Source organism: Chiloscyllium punctatum, chromosome 26, assembly GCF_047496795.1.
Source record: "Chiloscyllium punctatum isolate Juve2018m chromosome 26, sChiPun1.3, whole genome shotgun sequence".
Taxonomy (NCBI): Eukaryota; Metazoa; Chordata; class Chondrichthyes; order Orectolobiformes; family Hemiscylliidae; genus Chiloscyllium; species Chiloscyllium punctatum.
In genome coordinates, this window is record NC_092764.1 from 10,733,122 (window position 1) to 10,752,567 (window position 19,446).

The window sequence follows — 19,446 nt, forward strand, 5'->3', positions numbered from 1 at the left end:
ACATGGGGCAAATATGCCATGTCCACACAGACAGTCACCTGAGGCTGGAATTGAATCCAGGGTCCCTGGCGCTGTGAGGGGGCAAAGTTCAGCATTGTAGACAAACAGGAGGCTGGAAGAATATAGCAAGCCAGGCAGCATCAGGAGGTGGAGAAGTCAACATTTCTGGTATAACCCTTCTTTAGGACTGGGGGAAGTCGGGGAACTACAGATAAAGTGTGGGGAGAGGGTGTTGTGGGATGGGGAGGGTAATGGAATGGTGATAGGTAAGCACAGGTAGTGGGTGCAACATGGTCGCTCAATGGGAGGGATGAATCTGGTTGGTCACTGGAAGGAAGGGTCAGTCAGTCATGCAGGGGAGGGGGAGGGGCTGGGAAGGGATTTGGGGGATGGTTGGGAAGGTTATTTGAAATCGGAGAACTCAGTGTTCAGTCCTCAGGGCTGTAGGCTCCCTGAGGGGAAGATGACGTACTGTTCCTTCAATTTGGGGTCTGATTCACTCGGGCGATGGCAGATGGTCGTGTCGGAGAGGGAGTGGGAGGGGGGCATTGAAATGGACAGTGACTGGGATGTCAGGCCATTTCAGGTCCGACTAAGATGCTCTGCAAAACCTAATCTACGTCAGGTCTCACTGACAGAGAGAAGGCCACATTGGGAGCACCGGTAAACTAGGGTTGGAGGAGAGGCAGGCCTCCCCTGGAGTCTCACCTGGAAGGACTGACTGGGACCCTGGATGGAGGTCAGGGGGTTGGTGTATGGGCAGGCCATTTCGCTCTCCCCTTCCTCACCTCTTCAACCAAGACATTCGTTGTACAGCAGAATGCACACAGATGTGAAAAAATCCCTTTCATAGCAGACAAGTGTCTCCTCTGTAAACAGGCAACTGAAGCACTTCAGATGATCATAAATAGGGGCTGACAATCCTTTTTGTTTCTGCAAATGGTTTCGTGTATCTCTCTCAAAGAGTTGGCCTTTCTTCTTCCCAGTGATAATACCCAAGTTTCACCTAATTTAAAACAAAATTATTCTTGTACCATGCTGAGTTTTGAAGGAGATTTGAAAAATGCTAACTGCAGGTATCGAGCAATCTGTCACTCTGTAGCGAGAGGCACTTGAGTAACAACCAACATTTATTTATCCATTTGGTGATGCATGGGGCTCTTCTAAGGTCACTGTCAATCTACTATCAACACACTTGATGAGCTTTGTAAACTTCTCAACCTAATTTGAAATGAAACATCATGTCTTGAAGAGAAACTCATTTTGTGGGGGGGGGGTGTGGGATATAGTTTTAGCCGATGTCAGTCATAGCCTACTGCAAAACACTCTAACAATTTTACCTGAATCAGGAGGTTGTGGGTTTGTATCCAAGGTCAGTGATTGGATTACTCTAATCCAGACTGACATGCCCCAGTGTGATACTGATGGGCTACACCCTTGTTGGTGGTGTATTGAAATGTTTAAATTACAGTCTCACTTGACCTCTACATCTGATGGAAAAAACACTATTTCAAAGAATACTGGGGGTACTCTTCCAGCAACCGGCCCATATCCTTCCTATTCACATACCCATCCAAATGCCTTTTAAATGTTGCAATTGTACCAGCCTTCACCACATCCTCTGGCAGCTCATTCCATACACGTACCACCCTCTGCGTGAAAAAGTTACCCCTTAGGTCTCTTTTATATCTTTTCCCTCTCACCCTAAGCCTACGCCCTCTAGTTCTGGATTCCCTGACCCCAGGGAAAAGACTTTGTCTATTTATCCTATCCATGCCCCTCATAATTTTGTAAACCTCTACAAGGTCACCCTCAGCCTCCGACGCTCCAGGGAAAACAGCCCCAGCCTGTTCAGCCTCTCCCTACAGCTCAAACCTTCCAACCCTGGCAACATCCTTGTAAATCTTTTCTGAACCCTTTCAAGTTTCACAACATCTTTCCGATAGGAAGGAGACCAGATTGCACGCAGTATTCCAACAGTGGCCTAACTAATGTCCTGTATAGCCGCAACATGACATCCCAACTCCTGTACTCAATACTCTGACGAATAAAGGAAAGCATACCAAATGCCTTCTTCACTATCCTATCTACCTGCGATCCCACTTTCAAGGAGCTAAGAACCACCACTCCAAGGTCTCTTTGTTCAGCAACACTCCCTAGGACCTTACCATTAAGTGTATAAGTCCTGCTAATGATCTTTTCCTAATGACCTAAAGCCTGGATGGGTTTGTAAATGGATGGTGAATCAGGAATTGCCTGTTTCACAACCTTGTTGAAGATCTAAATAAAGTTCCGTCCCCGTACCCTCTTTCGGGGTGTGTACGTTGAGCATGATAGTTACGCAATCTATCTCTTCGTTTTGTAGGTATTCAATCGACCGGCACACCGACCTTGAAAGGTTATTCAACATTAACACTGATGATGGAAAAATAACCCTGGCCAAACCCCTGGACAGAGAGACTGAAGTTTGGCATAACATCACCGTGATTGCTACAGAAACCAGTATGTATCTTGGTGGCCAGTTTTAGTGTTAGAACTTTAAGCTTCTGGGTGACTTCCCTTCATGTTATTCAAAATAGATCAAAGTAGAACCAATGCAGGGCAAGAGATGGGTCATGAAGTGGCTTATTGCATCTAGCTTTCACGAGAATAACCTTTATGGTCATGTGGACTCGAGTGAGTGCAGTGAAGAGTTTGTCATGTCACCTCTTGGCACAGACTGAGGTCCAGAGTAGCGAGGTACAGACACTCGGTGTTATTTCAGAATTTAAATAGTAAAACAAAAAGCTTCGCACAGGAATAGAGAGGTTAAAACGTGCAGAATGAGAAAAAAAGTAACTAAAAGTTGTCATCACCTACGTTTTTTCCCAACGAGTCCTTGCCTGCCAGCTTCAGAACAAGATGCCCGGCTGTCTCCATATGCTGGCCACTGCTCAGGACTCTCTCTGCTCCCCGCTCCGGGACTCTCTCTGTTCCCCGCTCCGGGACTCTCTCTGCTCCCCGCTCCGGGACTCTCTCTGCTCCCCGCTCCGGGACTCTCTCTGCTCCCCGCTCCGGGACTCTCTCTGCTCCCCGCTCCAGGACTCGTTCTGTTCCCCGCTCGAAGACTCTCTCTGTTCCCCACTTCGGGACTCGCTATGTTCCCCGCTCCGGGAGTCTCTCTGCTCCCCGCTCCGGGTCTCTCTCTGTTCCCTGCTCCGGGAGTCTCTCTGTTCCCCGCTCCGGGAGTCTCTCTGTTCCCCGCTCCGGGAGTCTCTCTGCTCCCCGCTCCGGGTCTCTCTCTGTTCCCTGCTCCGGGAGTCTCTCTGTTCCCCGCTCCGGGTCTCTCTCTGTTCCCTGCTCCGGGTCTCTCTCTGCTCCCCGTTCCGGGACTCACTCTGCTCCCCGCTCCGAGACTGTCTCTGTGCCCCGCTCCGAGACTGTCTCTATTCCCCGCTCCGAGACTCGCTCTGTTCCCCATCTGAGACTGTCTCTGTTCCCTGCTCCGGGACTCGCTCTGTTCCCTGCTACAAGACTGTCTCTGTTCCCCGCTCCGGGACTGTCTCTATTCCCCGCTCCGAGACTCGCTCTGTTCCCCATCTGAGACTGTCTCTGTTCCCTGCTCCGGGACTCGCTCTGTTCCCTGCTACAAGACTGTCTCTGTTCCCCGCTCCGGGACTGTCTCTATTCCCCGCTCCGAGACTCACTCTCTTCCCCGCTCTGGGACTGTCTCTGTTTCTCGATCGAAGACTCTCTCTGTTCCCCACTCTGGGAATCTCTCTGTTCCCCCCTCTGGGACTCGCGCTCTTCCCCACTCCAGGATTGTCTCTGCTCCTCGCTCCGGGACTGTCTCTGCTCCCCCCTCTGGGACTGTCTCTGCTCCCTGCTCCGGGACACTCTCTATTCCCTGCTCTGGGACTCTCTCTGTTCCCTGCTCTGGGACTCTCTCTGTTCCCCGCTCCGGGACTCTCTCTGCTCCCTGCTCTGGGACACTCTCTGTTCTCTGCTCTGGGACTCTCTCTGCTCCCCGCTCTGGGACTCTTTCTGTTCCCCGCTCCGGGACTCTCTCTGCTCCCTGCTCTGGGACACTCTCTGTTCTCTGCTCTGGGACTCTCTCTGTTCCCCTTTCAGGGACTCTTTCTGTTCCCCGCTCCGGGACTCTCTCTGCTCCCTGCTCTGGGACTCTCTCTGCTCCCCGCTCCGAGACTCTCTGTTCCCCGCTCCGGGACTCTCTCTGCTCCCCGCTCCGGGACTCTCTCTGCTCCCCGCTCCGAGACTCTCTGTTCCCCGCTCCGGGACTCTCTCTGTTCCCCGCTCCGGGACTCTCTCTGCTCCCTGCTCTGGGACTCTCTCTGCTCCCCGCTCCGAGACTCTCTGTTCCCCGCTCCGGGACTCTCTCTGCTCCCCGCTCTTGGACTGTCTCTGCTCCCCGCTCTTGGACTGACTCTGTTCCCCGCTCCGGGTCTCTCTCTCTGTTCCCCACTCCGGGACTGTCTCTGCTCCCCGCTCCGGGACTCACTCTGCTCCCTTCTCCGGGACTCTCTCTGTTCCCTGCTCTCGGCCTGTCTCTGCTTCCCACTCTGGGACTGTCTCTGCTTCCCGCTCCGGGACACTCTCTCTGCTCCTCGCACCCGGACTCTCTCTGTTCCCCGGTCTGGGTCTCTCTCTTTGCTTACCGCTCCAGGACTCACTCTGCTCCCTTCTCCGGGTCTCTCTCTGGTCCCCGCTCCGGGACTGCTCAACGCAGACACAGGGAGAATGTGCAAACTCCACACAGAGTGGGCTCCGGGTCTCTCTCTGCTCCCCGTTCCGGGAATCTCTCTGCTCCCTGCCTCGACACGATTGCACTCTGATTCCCGCTCCAGGTCTCGGCCCGAGCACACTCTGATTTGCACTCCAGATCCCGGCCCGAGTGTCCTCTGCTCCCGGCTCCAGGTCTCACCTAGAGTGCGCTCTGCTCCCCGCTCCAGGTATCATCCCGAGTGCGCTCTGCTCCCCGCTCCAGGTATCATCCCGAGTGCACTCTGCTCCAGCTCCAGGTCTCGTCCCGAATGCACTCGGCGCCCTGCTCCAGGTCTCGGCCCGAGTGTAATCTGATATTCGCTCCAAGTCTTGACCCGAGCACATTCTGCTCCCCGCTCCAGGTCTCGGACCGAGTGCACACTGCTCCCCGCTCCAGGTCTCGGACCGAGTGCACACTGCTCCCCGCTCCAGGTCTCGGCCCGAGTGTAATCTGATATTCGCTCCAAGTCTTGACCCGAGCACATTCTGCTCCCCGCTCCAGGTCTCGGACCGAGCTCTGATTCCCGTTCTGGATCTCGGCCCGAGTGCACACTGCTCCTCGCTCCAGGTCTCGGACCGAGCTCTGATTCCCGTTCTGGATCTCGGCCCGAGTGCACACTGCACCCCGCTCGAGGTCTCGGACCGAGTGCACACTGCTCCCCGCTCCAGGTCTCGGACCGAGTGCACACTGCTCCCCGCTCCAGGTCTCGGACCGAGTGCACACTGCTCCCCGCTCCAGGTCTCGGACCGAGTGCACACTGCTCCCCGCTCCAGGTCTCGGACCGAGTGCACACTGCTCCCCGCTCCAGGTCTCGGACCGAGTGCACACTGCTCCCCGCTCCAGGTCTCGGACAGAGTGCACACTGCTCCCCGCTCCAGGTCTCGGACAGAGTGCACACTGCTCCCCGCTCCAGGTCTCGGACCGAGTGCACACTGCTCCCCGCTCCAGGTCTCGGACCGAGTGCACACTGCTCCCCGCTCCAGGTCTCGGACCGAGTGCACACTGCTCCCCGCTCCAGGTCTCGGACAGAGTGCACACTGCTCCCCGCTCCAGGTCTCGGCCCGAGTGCACACTGCTCCCCGCTCCAGGTCTCGGACCGAGTGCACACTGCTCCCCGCTCCAGGTCTCGGACCGAGTGCACACTGCTCCCCGCTCCAGGTCTCGGACCGAGTGCACACTGCTCCCCGCTCCAGGTCTCGGACAGAGTGCACACTGCTCCCCGCTCCAGGTCTCGGACCGAGTGCACACTGCTCCCCGCTCCAGGTCTCGGACCGAGTGCACACTGCTCCCCGCTCCAGGTCTCGGACCGAGTGCACACTGCTCCCCGCTCCAGGTCTCGGACCGAGTGCACACTGCTCCCCGCTCCAGGTCTCGGACAGAGTGCACACTGCTCCCCGCTCCAGGTCTCGGACAGAGTGCACACTGCTCCCCGCTCCAGGTCTCGGACAGAGTGCACACTGCTCCCCGCTCCAGGTCTCGGACCGAGTGCACACTGCTCCCCGCTCCAGGTCTCGGACCGAGCCCACTCTGATTCCCGTTCTGGGTCTCGGCCAGAGGCCGCTCTGCTCCCTGCTCCAGGTCCCGGCTTGAGCACACTCTAATTTCGGGTCCAGGTCTCGAGCCGAGTACACTCGGTTCCCTTGCTCCAGGTCTCACCCCGAGCACACTCTGCTCCCCACTCCAGGTCTCGCCCCGAGCACGCTCTGATTCCCGCTCCAGGTCTCGCCCCGAGCACGCTCTGCTCCTCGCTCAGGTCTCGGCCCGAACACACTCTGATTCACGCTCCAGGTCTCGGCCCGAACACACTCTGATTCACGCTCCAGGTCTCGGCCTGAGCACGCTCTGATTCCTGCTCCAGGCCTCACCCCGAGCACGCTCTGATTCCCGCTCCAGGCCTCACCCCGAGCACGCTCTGATTCCCGCTCCAGGCCTCACCCCGAGCACGCTCTGATTCTCGCTCCAGGTCTCGCCCTGAGCACGCTCTGATTCCCGCTCCAGGTCTCAGACCGAGCACGCTCTGATTCCCGCTCCAGGTCTCAGACCGAGCACGCTCTGATTCCCGCTCCAGGTCTCACCCTCAGCACGCTCTGCTCCCCGCTCCAAGTCTCGGTCCGAGTGCACCCTGATTCCTGCTCCAGGTCTCGGCCTGAGCACGCTCTGGTTCCCGCTCCAGGTTTCAGCCCGAGCACGCTCTGATTCCCACTAAAGCTCTCAGCCCGAGCACGCTCTGATTCACGCTCCTGGTCTCCACCTGAGTGCACTCTGATGCCCGCTCCAGGTCTCGGCCCGAGCACGCACTGATTTCCACTCCTGGTCTCAGATAGATCGCGCTTTGATTCCCGCTCCACGAGTCGCCCCAAGCACAGTCTGATTTGCACTCCAGATCGCGGCCCACATGTCCTTAGCTCCCTGCTCCAGGTCTCACCCCGAGCACGCTCTGATTCCCGCTCCAGGTCTCACCCCGAGCACGCTCTGATTCCCGCTCCAGGTCTCAGACCGAGCACCCTCTGATTCCCGCTCCAGGTCTCAGCCTGAGCACACTCTGATTCCCGCTCCAGGTCTCACCCCGAGCACGCTCTGATTCCCGCTCCAGGTCTCACCCCGAGCACGCTCTGATTCCCGCTCCAGGTCTCACCCCGAGCACGCTCTGATTCCCGCTCCAGGTCTCACCCCGAGCACGCTCTGATTCCCGCTCCAGGTCTCAGACCGAGCACGCTCTGATTCCCGCTCCAGGTCTCAGACCGAGCACGCTCTGATTCCCGCTCCAGGTCTCAGACCGAGCACGCTCTGATTCCTGCTCCAGGTCTCGGCCCGAGCACACTCTGATTTGCACTCCAGATCCTGGCCCGAGTGTCCTCTGCTCCCGGCTCCAGGTCTCACCTAGAGTGCGCTCTGCTCCCCGCTCCAGGTATCATCCCGAGTGCGCTCTGCTCCCCACTCCAGGTATCATCCCGAGTGCACTCTGCTCCAGCTCCAGGTCTCGTCCCGAATGCACTCGGCGCCCTGCTCCAGGTCTCGGCCCGAGTGTAATCTGATATTCGCTCCAAGTCTTGACCCGAGCACATTCTGCTCCCCGCTCCAGGTCTCGGACCGAGCTCTGATTCCCGTTCTGGATCTCGGCCCGAGTGCACACTGCTCCTCGCTCCAGGTCTCGGACCGAGCTCTGATTCCCGTTCTGGATCTCGGACCGAGTGCACACTGCTCCTCGCTCCAGGTCTCGGACCGAGCTCTGATTCCTGTTCTGGATCTCGGCCCGAGTGCACACTGCTCCCCGCTCCAGGTCTCGGACCGAGTGCACACTGCTCCCCGCTCCAGGTCTCGGACCGAGTGCACACTGCTCCCCGCTCCAGGTCTCGGACCGAGTGCACACTGCTCCCCGCTCCAGGTCTCGGACCGAGTGCACACTGCTCCCCGCTCCAGGTCTCGGACCGAGCCCACTCTGATTCCCGTTCTGGGTCTCGGCCAGAGGCCGCTCTGCTCCCTGCTCCAGGTCCCGGCTTGAGCACACTCTAATTTCGGGTCCAGGTCTCGAGCCGAGTACACTCTGTTCCCTTGCTCCAGGTCTCACCCCGAGCACACTCTGCTCCCCACTCCAGGTCTCGCCCCGAGCACACTCTGATTCCCGCTCCAGGTCTCGGCCCGAGCACACTCTGCTCCCCACTCCAGGTCTCGGCCCGAGCACGCTCTGCTCCTCGCTCAGGTCTCGGCCCGAACACACTCTGATTCACGCTCCAGGTCTCGGCCCGAACACACTCTGATTCACGCTCCAGGTCTCGGCCTGAGCACGCTCCGATTCCTGCTCCAGGCCTCACCCCGAGCACGCTCTGATTCCCGCTCCAGGCCTCACCCCGAGCACGCTCTGATTCCCGCTCCAGCCCTCACCCCGAGCACGCTCTGATTCCCGCTCCAGGCCTCACCCCGAGCACGCTCTGATTCCCGCTCCAGGTCTCGCCCCGAGCACGCTCTGATTCCCGCTCCAGGTCTCGCCCTGAGCACGCTCTGATTCCCGCTCCAGGTCTCAGACCGAGCACGCTCTGATTCCCGCTCCAGGTCTCAGACCGAGCACGCTCTGATTCCTGCTCCAGGTCTTGCCCCGAGCACGCTCTGATTCACACTCCAGGTCTCACCCCGAGCACGCTCTGATTCCCGCTCCAGGTCTGAGACCGAGCACGCTCTGATTCCCGCTCCAGGTCTCGCCCCGAGCACGCTCTGCTCCCCGCTTCAGGTCTCACCCTCAGCACGCTCTGCTCCCCGCTCCAAGTCTCGGTCCGAGTGCACCCTGATTCCTGCTCCAGGTCTCGGCCTGAGCACGCTCTGGTTCCCGCTCCAGGTTTCAGCCCGAGCACGCTCTGATTCCCACTAAAGCTCTCAGCCCGAGCACGCTCTGATTCACGCTCCTGGTCTCCACCTGAGTGCACTCTGATGCCCGCTCCAGGTCTCGGCCCGAGCACGCACTGATTTCCACTCCTGGTCTCAGATAGATCGCGCTTTGATTCCCACTCCACGAGTCGCCCCAAGCACAGTCTGATTTGCACTCCAGATCGCGGCCCACATGTCCTTAGCTCCCTGCTCCAGGTCTCACCCCGAGCACGCTCTGATTCCCGCTCCAGGTCTCACCCCGAGCACGCTCTGATTCCCGCTCCAGGTCTCAGACCGAGCACGCTCTGATTCCCGCTCCAGGTCTCAGCCTGAGCACGCTCTGATTCCCGCTCCAGCCCTCACCCCGAGCACGCTCTGATTCCTGCTCCAGGCCTCACCCCGAGCACGCTCTGATTCCCGCTCCAGCCCTCACCCCGAGCACGCTCTGATTCCCGCTCCAGGCCTCACCCCGAGCACGCTCTGATTCCCGCTCCAGGTCTCGCCCCGAGCACGCTCTGATTCCCGCTCCAGGTCTCGCCCTGAGCACGCTCTGATTCCCGCTCCAGGTCTCGCCCTGAGCACGCTCTGATTCCCGCTCCTGGTCTCCACCTGAGTGCACTCTGATGCCCGCTCCAGGTTTCAGCCCGAGCACGCACTGATTTCCACTCCTGGTCTCAGATAGATCGCGCTTTGATTCCCGCTCCACGAGTCGCCCCAAGCACAGTCTGATTTGCACTCCAGATCGCGACCCACATGTCCTTAGCTCCCTGCTCCAGGTCTCACCCCGAGCACGCTCTGATTCCCGCTCCAGGTCTCACCCCGAGCACGCTCTGATTCCCGCTCCAGGTCTCAGACCGAGCACGCTCTGATTCCCGCTCCAGGTCTCAGCCTGAGCACACTCTGATTCCCGCTCCAGGTCTCACCCCGAGCACGCTCTGATTCCCGCTCCAGGTCTCAGACCGAGCACGCTCTGATTCCCGCTCCAGGTCTCGGCCCGAGCACACTCTGATTTGCACTCCAGATCCCGGCCCGAGTGTCCTCTGCTCCCGGCTCCAGGTCTCACCTAGAGTGCGCTCTGCTCCCCACTCCAGGTATCATCCCGAGTGCACTCTGCTCCAGCTCCAGGTCTCGTCCCGAATGCACTCGGCGCCCTGCTCCAGGTCTCGGCCCGAGTGTAATCTGATATTCGCTCCAAGTCTTGACCCGAGCACATTCTGCTCCCCGCTCCAGGTCTCGGACCGAGCTCTGATTCCCGTTCTGGATCTCGGCCCGAGTGCACACTGCTCCTCGCTCCAGGTCTCGGACCGAGCTCTGATTCCCGTTCTGGATCTCGGCCCGAGTGCACACTGCTCCCCGCTCCAGGTCTCGGACCGAGTGCACACTGCTCCCCGCTCCAGGTCTCGGACCGAGTGCACACTGCTCCCCGCTCCAGGTCTCGGCCCGAGTGCACACTGCTCCCCGCTCCAGGTCTCGGACCGAGTGCACACTGCTCCCCGCTCCAGGTCTCGGCCCGAGTGCACACTGCTCCCCGCTCCAGGTCTCGGACCGAGTGCACACTGCTCCCCGCTCCAGGTCTCGGACCGAGTGCACACTGCTCCCCGCTCCAGGTCTCGGACCGAGCCCACTCTGATTCCCGTTCTGGGTCTCGGCCAGAGGCCGCTCTGCTCCCTGCTCCAGGTCCCGGCTTGAGCACACTCTAATTTCGGGTCCAGGTCTCGAGCCGAGTACACTCTGTTCCCTTGCTCCAGGTCTCACCCCGAGCACACTCTGCTCCCCACTCCAGGTCTCGCCCCGAGCACACTCTGATTCCCGCTCCAGGTCTCGGCCCGAGCACACTCTGCTCCTCGCTCAGGTCTCGGCCCGAACACACTCTGATTCACGCTCCAGGTCTCGGCCCGAACACACTCTGATTCACGCTCCAGGTCTTGCCCCGAGTACGCTCTGATTCACACTCCAGGTCTCACCCCGAGCACGCTCTGATGCCCGCTCCAGGTCTCAGACCGAGCACGCTCTGATTCCCGCTCCAGGTCTCGCCCCGAGCACGCTCTGCTCCCCGCTTCAGGTCTCACCCTCAGCACGCTCTGCTCCCCGCTCCAAGTCTCGGTCCGAGTGCACCCTGATTCCTGCTCCAGGTCTCGGCCTGAGCACGCTCTGGTTCCCGCTCCAGGTTTCAGCCCGAGCACGCTCTGATTCCCACTAAAGCTCTCAGCCTGAGCACGCTCTGATTCACGCTCCTGGTCTCCACCTGAGTGCACTCTGATGCCCGCTCCAGGTCTCGGCCCGAGCACGCACTGATTTCCACTCCTGGTCTCAGATAGATCGCGCTTTGATTCCCGCTCCAGGAGTCGCCCCAAGCACAGTCTGATTTGCACTCCAGATCGCGGCCCACATGTCCTCAGCTCCCTGCTCCAGGTCTCACCCCGAGCACGCTCTGATTCCCGCTCCAGGCCTCACCCCGAGCACGCTCTGATTCCCGCTCCAGGCCTCACCCCGAGCACGCTCTGATTCCCGCTCCAGGTCTCAGCCTCACTCCCGCATTGGGTCTGACCCCACTCCGGCACTGGATCTGACCCCATTCCAGGACTCGGTCTGACCCCACTCCAGGACTCCCTCTGACCCCACGCCAGGACTCCCTCTGACCCCACGCCAGGACTCCCTCTGACCCCACTCCAGGATCCTGCCCATGACCCGCTCCGCTGCTGAAATACATTGTTGCGATCAAGGTCAGAGGTACACACCGTTACCTTTTGTCGTCCTACTCCTCCACTGATCACAAGATTGAAGTTTAGTTGGATTGTGATGTGACCACATGTGCAGATCTCAGATACAGCATCTGGATTAGTGGTGCTGGAAGAGCACAGCAGTTCAGGCAGCATCCAAGGAGCTTCGAATTTACCTCTTTTTACCTCTTTTTACCTCAGATACAGCATGGCAGCTGTGCTCTTTTAGTCACCATCAAATAACTGGTTTATTGCCAAAAAGCAAGCTCACTCAGATGAAAATGCAAAGATCATTGACGAACAGTTGAGAATGTGGAAATACATATTTTACAATGTTAGCTGATGGTCCTCTGCCAGATCCTAGAATGAAAGTTTTTGTATGCTTAAATAGTGTGGTGATTAGTTACTGGAACATATTTACATGAGACTGCAAATGTTCTTTAACAATAGAACAAAGGCTTATTGTACAAAGGAAAAAGAATAAACCAAGATATTTGCATAATTAAGACAGGAAGATCTTGAACTGCAAAGCAATTTAAGTTTCAACGTATTTCCCAATAGTAACCATTACAGAAACTCAAATCCAGAGAAATTATACCATGGTCTCAACTCTTTAAAACTAATTCCTGACAGTTTTTTACTATGACCCGTGGATTCACTTCAATGAGTCTTTTCCAAATTTGTTTTTGTAAAATTTACCATACGTCTGAGATCCTAAACTTTCTTCATTCTAACCAAACACTTCTAATTTGGAAGCTTTACCAACTAAACCTTCCCGCTGTGGTGACTTGTTCCCTGACTGCCCTAAGGCCCTTTGAAGTAAGAAACTGAATCTAATTCTAAACTCTGGACCATCAGAGGCTGAGGGGTGATATTGTAGAAATTTATAAAATCAGGAGGGGCATGGATAGGGTAAATAGATGAGGTATTTTCCCTGGGGTGGGGGAGTCCAGAACTAGAGGGTTTAGGGTGAGAGGGGAAAGATATAAAAGGGACCAAAAGAGCAACTTTTTCACTGAGAGGGTGGTACGTGTATGGAATGAGCTGCCAAAGGAAGTGGCAGAGGCTGGTACAATTACAACATTTAAAAGGCACCTGGAAGGATATATGAATAGGAAGGGTTTAAAGGGATATGGGCCAAATGCTGGCAAACAGACTAGATTAATTTAGGTCTGCATGGATGAGTTGGACTGAATGGTCTGTTTTTATGCTGTACAGCTCTTGACTATTTATAATGAAAAACCACCAAAATTATAATGGGAATAGAATAGCAGGAGCTGAACATAGTGTTAAATGACCATTTTGAATATGCTTGCTTGCTCTGGTAAATTAATCTCTGCCAACTTGAGCTACAGTCGAGGGTCAAACCTTTGGCTTAGTGATAGTGTCCTTGCCTCACAATAGGGTCCTGGTTCGAATCCTCTGCAGTAACAGATCAGCCAAGCTGAGTCTGAAGGATCATTGGCACTTATCACATTATTAATCAAGCTGTGAATCCTTCCAACACTTCATACTATTCTCCAGCGGAAGAGTTTGAAGATGTGAAAAGAGAAAGCTGACGAATCTCTTGCAATGCCCCTGTGCAACATCAATGTGGATTGACTCGTTAATAATTAATACATTCGTGCAAAGAAAACTTCGTATATATTAAGGTGTTTCTCTTCTTGCAACATATGGTCAATGGTTATCATTAGAAACACGCTTGCAGTTAATTTTCTCTGCTTTTCGAATTTTTGCTCTTTCGGCCTATTTCCTCCATGTCTGTGTTGTGTTTGTTGTGTTCAATAGCTTATTTGTTATGAGACTGGGCAAGAACTCAAGAGGCTTGAAATCAAAGAGAAATCCAACATGCATGGCAATGGTTTCAGAAACTTTTTTACGTAAGAAGATAATATCTGTTAAAGTAACCATGGAATTGTTGGATTGTTTGAAACTTCCACCTCCTTCACTAATATTCCTGAAGGAATTAAACCTATCCTTACCCAATCCGAGCAGAGGTGATTGACAAAATAAGCAGAAGTGACACTGAGTGGTTAGAATATAGAATGCTCTTAGTGAGTTTTGAGAAGATTTGTTGCTCGGTTGAGGTACTGGATGTAGGATTGCTCGCTGAGCTGGAAGGTTCGTTTTCAGGTGTTTTGTCGCCATACTAGGTTACATCATCAGTGAGCCTCTGCACTAAGCATTGCTGATGATTCCTGCTTTCTATTTATATGTTTGGGTTTCTTTGGGTTACTGATTGTTTTTACTGTGGTGATGTCATTTCCTATGGTTATGTCATTTCCTGTTCTTTTTCTCAGGGGTAGTAAATCGGCTCCAAGTCAATGTGTTTGTTGATAGAGTTCCGGTTGGAATGCCACGCTTCCAGGAAATCTCATGCATGTCTCTGTTTGACTTGGCCTAGGATGGATGTGTTGTCCCAGTTGAAGTGGTGTTCTTCCTCATCTGTATGTAAGGATATTAGTGAGACTGGGTCATGTCGTTTTGTGGCGAGTTGATGTTCATGAATCCTGGTGGCTAGATTTCTACCTGTTTGTCCAATGTAGTCTTTGTTACAGTTCATGCAAGGTATTTTGTAAATGACATTAATTTTGCTTGTTGTCGATATAGGGGTCTTTTAAGTTCCTTTCAAGAAAGACCCGATACAGACATCAAGCAAAACTAACGGGATGGGAAGGAGGTCACGGTGACAGACAGCGTAATAAGTAAAGCTAAAAGGAAGGGAAGGAATGGGAATGGGTTGAGGATTATGGTGGAGGAGGTGCTGTCGCTACTTATTGTGGTCTATGGGTCAGGGAGTTGAGGATCCAGGTACAGCCTCAGAGCAAAGGGATGACCCTTTAGAACTGAGACGAGGAGGAAATTTTTCAACCAAAGGATGGTGAATCTGTGGATCTCAGTGTCGCAGATGGCTATGGAGGCCAAATTTCTCGAAGACAGAGATAGAAAGGTTCTTGATTTGTAAGGGGTTCAATGGTAATGGAGAGATGGCAGGAGATTAGGGTTGAGAAACATATCATTCTCAAATAGCAAATACTCAATGGACCAATGGCCTATATCTGCTCCTATACCTCATGGTGTTGAGACATAGAACAGTGGAGTGTATTATAATGCTACTAATCTCCAGTCTCTTTGACTGACAAAGCAGAGACAAGATCAAGCTTACAAAAAAACAAAAGCAAACTTGTCTCTTCTTGACATTGTACGACATCGCGCCTTCACTGGCTGAGAATTCAAACCAGCAAGAAATAATTTGTATTCTGCTTCCTGTTTAATGAACAATTAGAACTGATCTCAAATTAATGTTTACATTTCCGACTGAAGTGAAATATGTGCCAGATCATTTGGCGAATTTACATCAATTTTTCTCGGTGCTGTCTCCTCCGCACAAAATGTAGCGATTATTTGCTCTTTGGTGTGTTCAATATTGATTTACACACATCCCTTATTTATGAAGTGACAGTTTTACATTTTAATGAGGTGGGAAAATATTTGTGTGGGAAAATTTCATTTGCTAATGAAAAAGAAAACCTGAGCACAACTTGTTGAAGTTATTATTTTGTTATATTTCGGCAGTGTCCTTTGTAAATTTCATATCTAAGTGCCATGTATCGACATTGAAGGCAATGTCACAGCACAGATTGACCAGAATGATAATAGGACTTAAGAGGTTAAACTTTGGGTGTGCAACTTTTGCATTTAAAGAGTTGAAGATGATCTCATCAATGTGTTCGAACTGATTATATCACATTTGTTTCGTAATGGCTTACATCAAATCCAGCCAACCAAACTGCCTTGATCCTTTGCTTATTGATGTAAAAGCAGACACCTACACCTTGGCCCTCCATCATCCCTGGAACATATGGAGAACAAGGATAACCAAGTCAGCCTCCGACTTATTGACTACAGTTCTGCCTTCAACACCACAATTCCAAAGAAGCTCATCTCTAAACTCTGAGACCTCTGTCTCAGCTTCACCCTCTGTAACTGGATCCTCAACTCCCTGACCAATGACCACTATCAGTAGCGACAGCACCTCCTCTACCATAATCCTGTACATTGGTGCCCCACAAGGCTATGTACTCATCCTCTGCTATAAAGGTGAAGGTGTCAGTGTTGGACTGGGGTGTACAAAGTCAAAAATCACACCACACCAGGTTATAGTCCAACAGGTTGATTTGAAGCCACAAGCTTTCAGAGCACTGCTCCTTCCTCAGGCAGGTAGTGAGATAGAATACATCAGATGCAGAATTTATAAGTAAAAGTTCAAAGGTTCATCCAACTTATCTAAATGTATTGTGCAAACCTAGATGGCTATTAAGTGTTTAATCAGTTAGAAAGAAGGTGCAGGTTTCAATTGATTAATATGTAAATGCCAGAAGTTCTTTCAAGTGACTGACCCAAGTTAACTTCAGTTTTTATCAGAATAAAGGTGAGACCTCAGGTCAGACAATGTATTTTAGGTGTGAGGCCATGTTGACATACTCCTTATACATTCAGGACTGTGTGGCCATATTCCAGCCCAACTCCATTTATACGTTTGCTGATGACACCACTGTTGGAGCTTGAATCTCAAACAGTGCTGAAACAAAATACAGGCAAGAGATTGAGGGCTTAGCGGCATGGTTTGAAAGCAACAACGTTTGGATTTTAAAGATTGCAGGCATACTGAAGACAGCAGATGCAGGACAGTTGGTAGCTCTGAATTCCTTTCTCTCCTTTTCTTCAAAGCAAATAATGAATTGAACTGCAAATACTTATAACATCACTTTCCCTGAGTGGCGGAAAGGGTGCCAAGCAAAACAAGAACAGAAACAGACCAATATTTTTGATGAATAAGTATTCTGTTAGCCTTTGGGCCTGCCTACATCTGTTGACTTCCACTCAAGTGCCTTTAGCACTGTCCAGCCGAGTCTGCACACCTGTCCCAATTATTATTTACCCAACTGCAGTCACATACAGTAGTTTCTTTTCCAGTTCCCAGACTATTACCTGCGGTGCTGCTGCATTCCCTCATCCAAAAGATTTATCCTTAACTCCCCTCATTCTCATCTCCCTGGTCCTTGCAGACATAGTCCAAAAAATACATTGCTTTGATATCCAGACCTACTTCACCACCATCACTTTCAGCTCCCTCTGCAGTCACTAAATTGTCAAACTGCTTGCCTTGCCACCCATGACTGGATAAGTAGAAACTTTCTCCATCTAAATATTGAGAAATTAACCACAAATGTCACTGGGTAACCACTAATTCTGTCCCTCTTCCTGTCAACTTCCTAAGGCTGAACTTGACTGTTCACAAACTTGCTTTCATATTTGATCTGGGCTGAGTTTCTGACCATACATCCATCCTATCACTAAGATTACCTACCATGATACCTGGGCTATACCTGGCCAATCACCTCCATCTGTCATGTGTGATGGAAACTCTCATCCATGCCATTTTGTACCTTGAACATTGACCCTTCTAACAGATGCCCTGCTTGACCTCCTACTTTCTACCATCTATAAACTTGAGGTCATTCAAAACTCAGCTGTCTTTCCTTGCTCCAAGTCTCGTTCATTCCCCATCCCTGTGAACATTCAATTCCACTGGCTTCTGGCTGAGCAATGTCTTAATGTTAAGATCCTCACCTTGGTTTTCAAGCTCTCCATTGCCTTACACTTCACCATATCTGCAAATCCCTTCAGCTCGACAATAGTCCAAACAATATGTGGTGCTTCAATTCTAGTCTGCTGAGGTTTCCACAAATTTTGACCCTGCTCCATGGATGACTGAGGCATTAAGTTATTGAAGTCTGAAGCTTGAGAATTCTCTCCCAATTATCTCCACTTTACTGCCTAACCTTTCTTCTTTCGTATCACAATTTGATAAATTTCCAGTGAAGTACAATATACTCTCTTACCATCTTGGAGGTGCCATGTAGCATTTATTGCCTGTCCCTTGAGAAGATGGTTGGTGACCTGCAGTCCTTGTGCTGTCGGTAAACCCACAATACCCTTCAGAAGGGAAATCCAGGATTTTAACAGTGAAGGGACAGTGATATATTTCCAAGTAAGGATGCTGAGTGGGGAACTCACATGCTGTGGTGTTCCCATGTATCCGCTGCCCCGCTCTTGTTGGTGGTCTTTGGAGTGTTAACTGACTGTATTTTATTTTATTTTTGTCTGCAGGGAATCATAGCCAAGTATCCCGTGTACCAGTGGCTATTAAAGTGCTTGATGTTAATGACAATGCTCCGGAACTTGCCTCACAAACTGAAGCATACTTGTGCGAAAATGGGAAATCTGGGCAGGTGGGTACATCAACACAGACATTAAGCATTTTTGATGCCCAGGGCACTCATTTTTAGAGAAGAAACAAAATTCTCACAGGGAACTGTTTTAACCTTGTCTGGTAGAATTAGTATTAGCTTTATTGTCATGTACTCAAATGAAAAGGGCTGGTTATCGTCAGGATACAGATAGGATTGGGTTCACTGCTTGTTCCAAAATCCTGGCACCATCTTACATTAGTGGGGAATGATGCAGGGAACGGCATAAAACCCCATTTCCATCTGATACAGTAACTTGCCCACTTAGTGCGTTTATTGAAGTTACTCACCATGTGTTGGACATTGGTAACTTAAAATGATGCAATAGCTGCTGTTGTCCTCACAATAATATCTCCCACATACCTCACCTAATAACATCCAGTAAATGCAAAATACTGCAGATACTGGAAATCTGAAACAAACACAGAGAGCACTGGAGAAGCTCAGCAGGTCTGGCAGCATCTGTGGAGAGAGAAACACAGTTAACATTTCAAGTCTTCTGTGATTCTTCTCCAGAACAGCTCTGAAGAGGTGTCATGCTGGACTTGAAACATTAACTCTGTTTCTCTCTCTCCACGGATGCTGACGGACCTGCTGAGTTTCTCCAGCTTTCACTGACTTTGATTCAGTAAAGTATCAGGCTTTGCTTCCGTGGTCTTTGTTAGGTTAACAGCATCAGCTGTGTTTTGCAATTGACCCCAGTTTAGTGAAGGGAGATGGAGAATGTACCAGCCAGTTCTGCTGTTTGTTCATTATATCTGACATCTGTAAAAGGGTAGAGGTTTTTACTTCACTCCTCAGTGATCAGACACTGGATGCAAACACGGGGAGTTGTGCAGTCATCTCAGAAATTCAAAACACACCGCCATTTTTTGACTACTGAATCTAGGCTAATGTTCAGTACCCTACTGGGGGAGTGCTGCACAGTCAGAGCTGCTACCTTTCAGAAAAGGGGACAGAGACCCTTCCTGCCCTTCCAAGGGGATGTGAAAGATCCAATGGTGTGATTTGAGGAACTAAGGATTTCTACCCAGTGTTCTGGTCAATACGTATCCCTCAACCAACAACACAGCAAGAGATTATAGAAAATCTTTTCACTTATTGTAGCTTGGAGAACTTTGATGTCTACAAATAAACAGCTGTTTCTGCACCATACAGCAATGGATATATTTTTCAATTCTTTCTCTGGTCTGTAACACCTCGCATTACTCTGATACAAGTCCAACTGACACTGTCTGCACAAAAAAAATAATCAGAGGATTGGGGCACAGTTGGAGGCCATTTGACCCAT

General features: G+C 52.3%; 1 protein-coding gene across 6 annotated transcripts in view; it reads left to right on the plus strand.

The window, feature by feature from the left end:
- The window catches only part of cdh8 (cadherin 8), a 286,471-nt gene that overhangs the window by 233,437 nt on the left and 33,588 nt on the right, over positions 1-19,446 (plus strand). For all 6 annotated transcript variants that reach the window (XM_072595844.1, XM_072595841.1, XM_072595838.1 and 3 more), the window contains exons 8-9: positions 2,366-2,502; positions 18,016-18,137. In XM_072595844.1, coding sequence (XP_072451945.1) covers positions 2,366-2,502; positions 18,016-18,137 — 259 coding nt within the window. The remainder of the gene's footprint in view (positions 1-2,365; positions 2,503-18,015; positions 18,138-19,446) is intronic.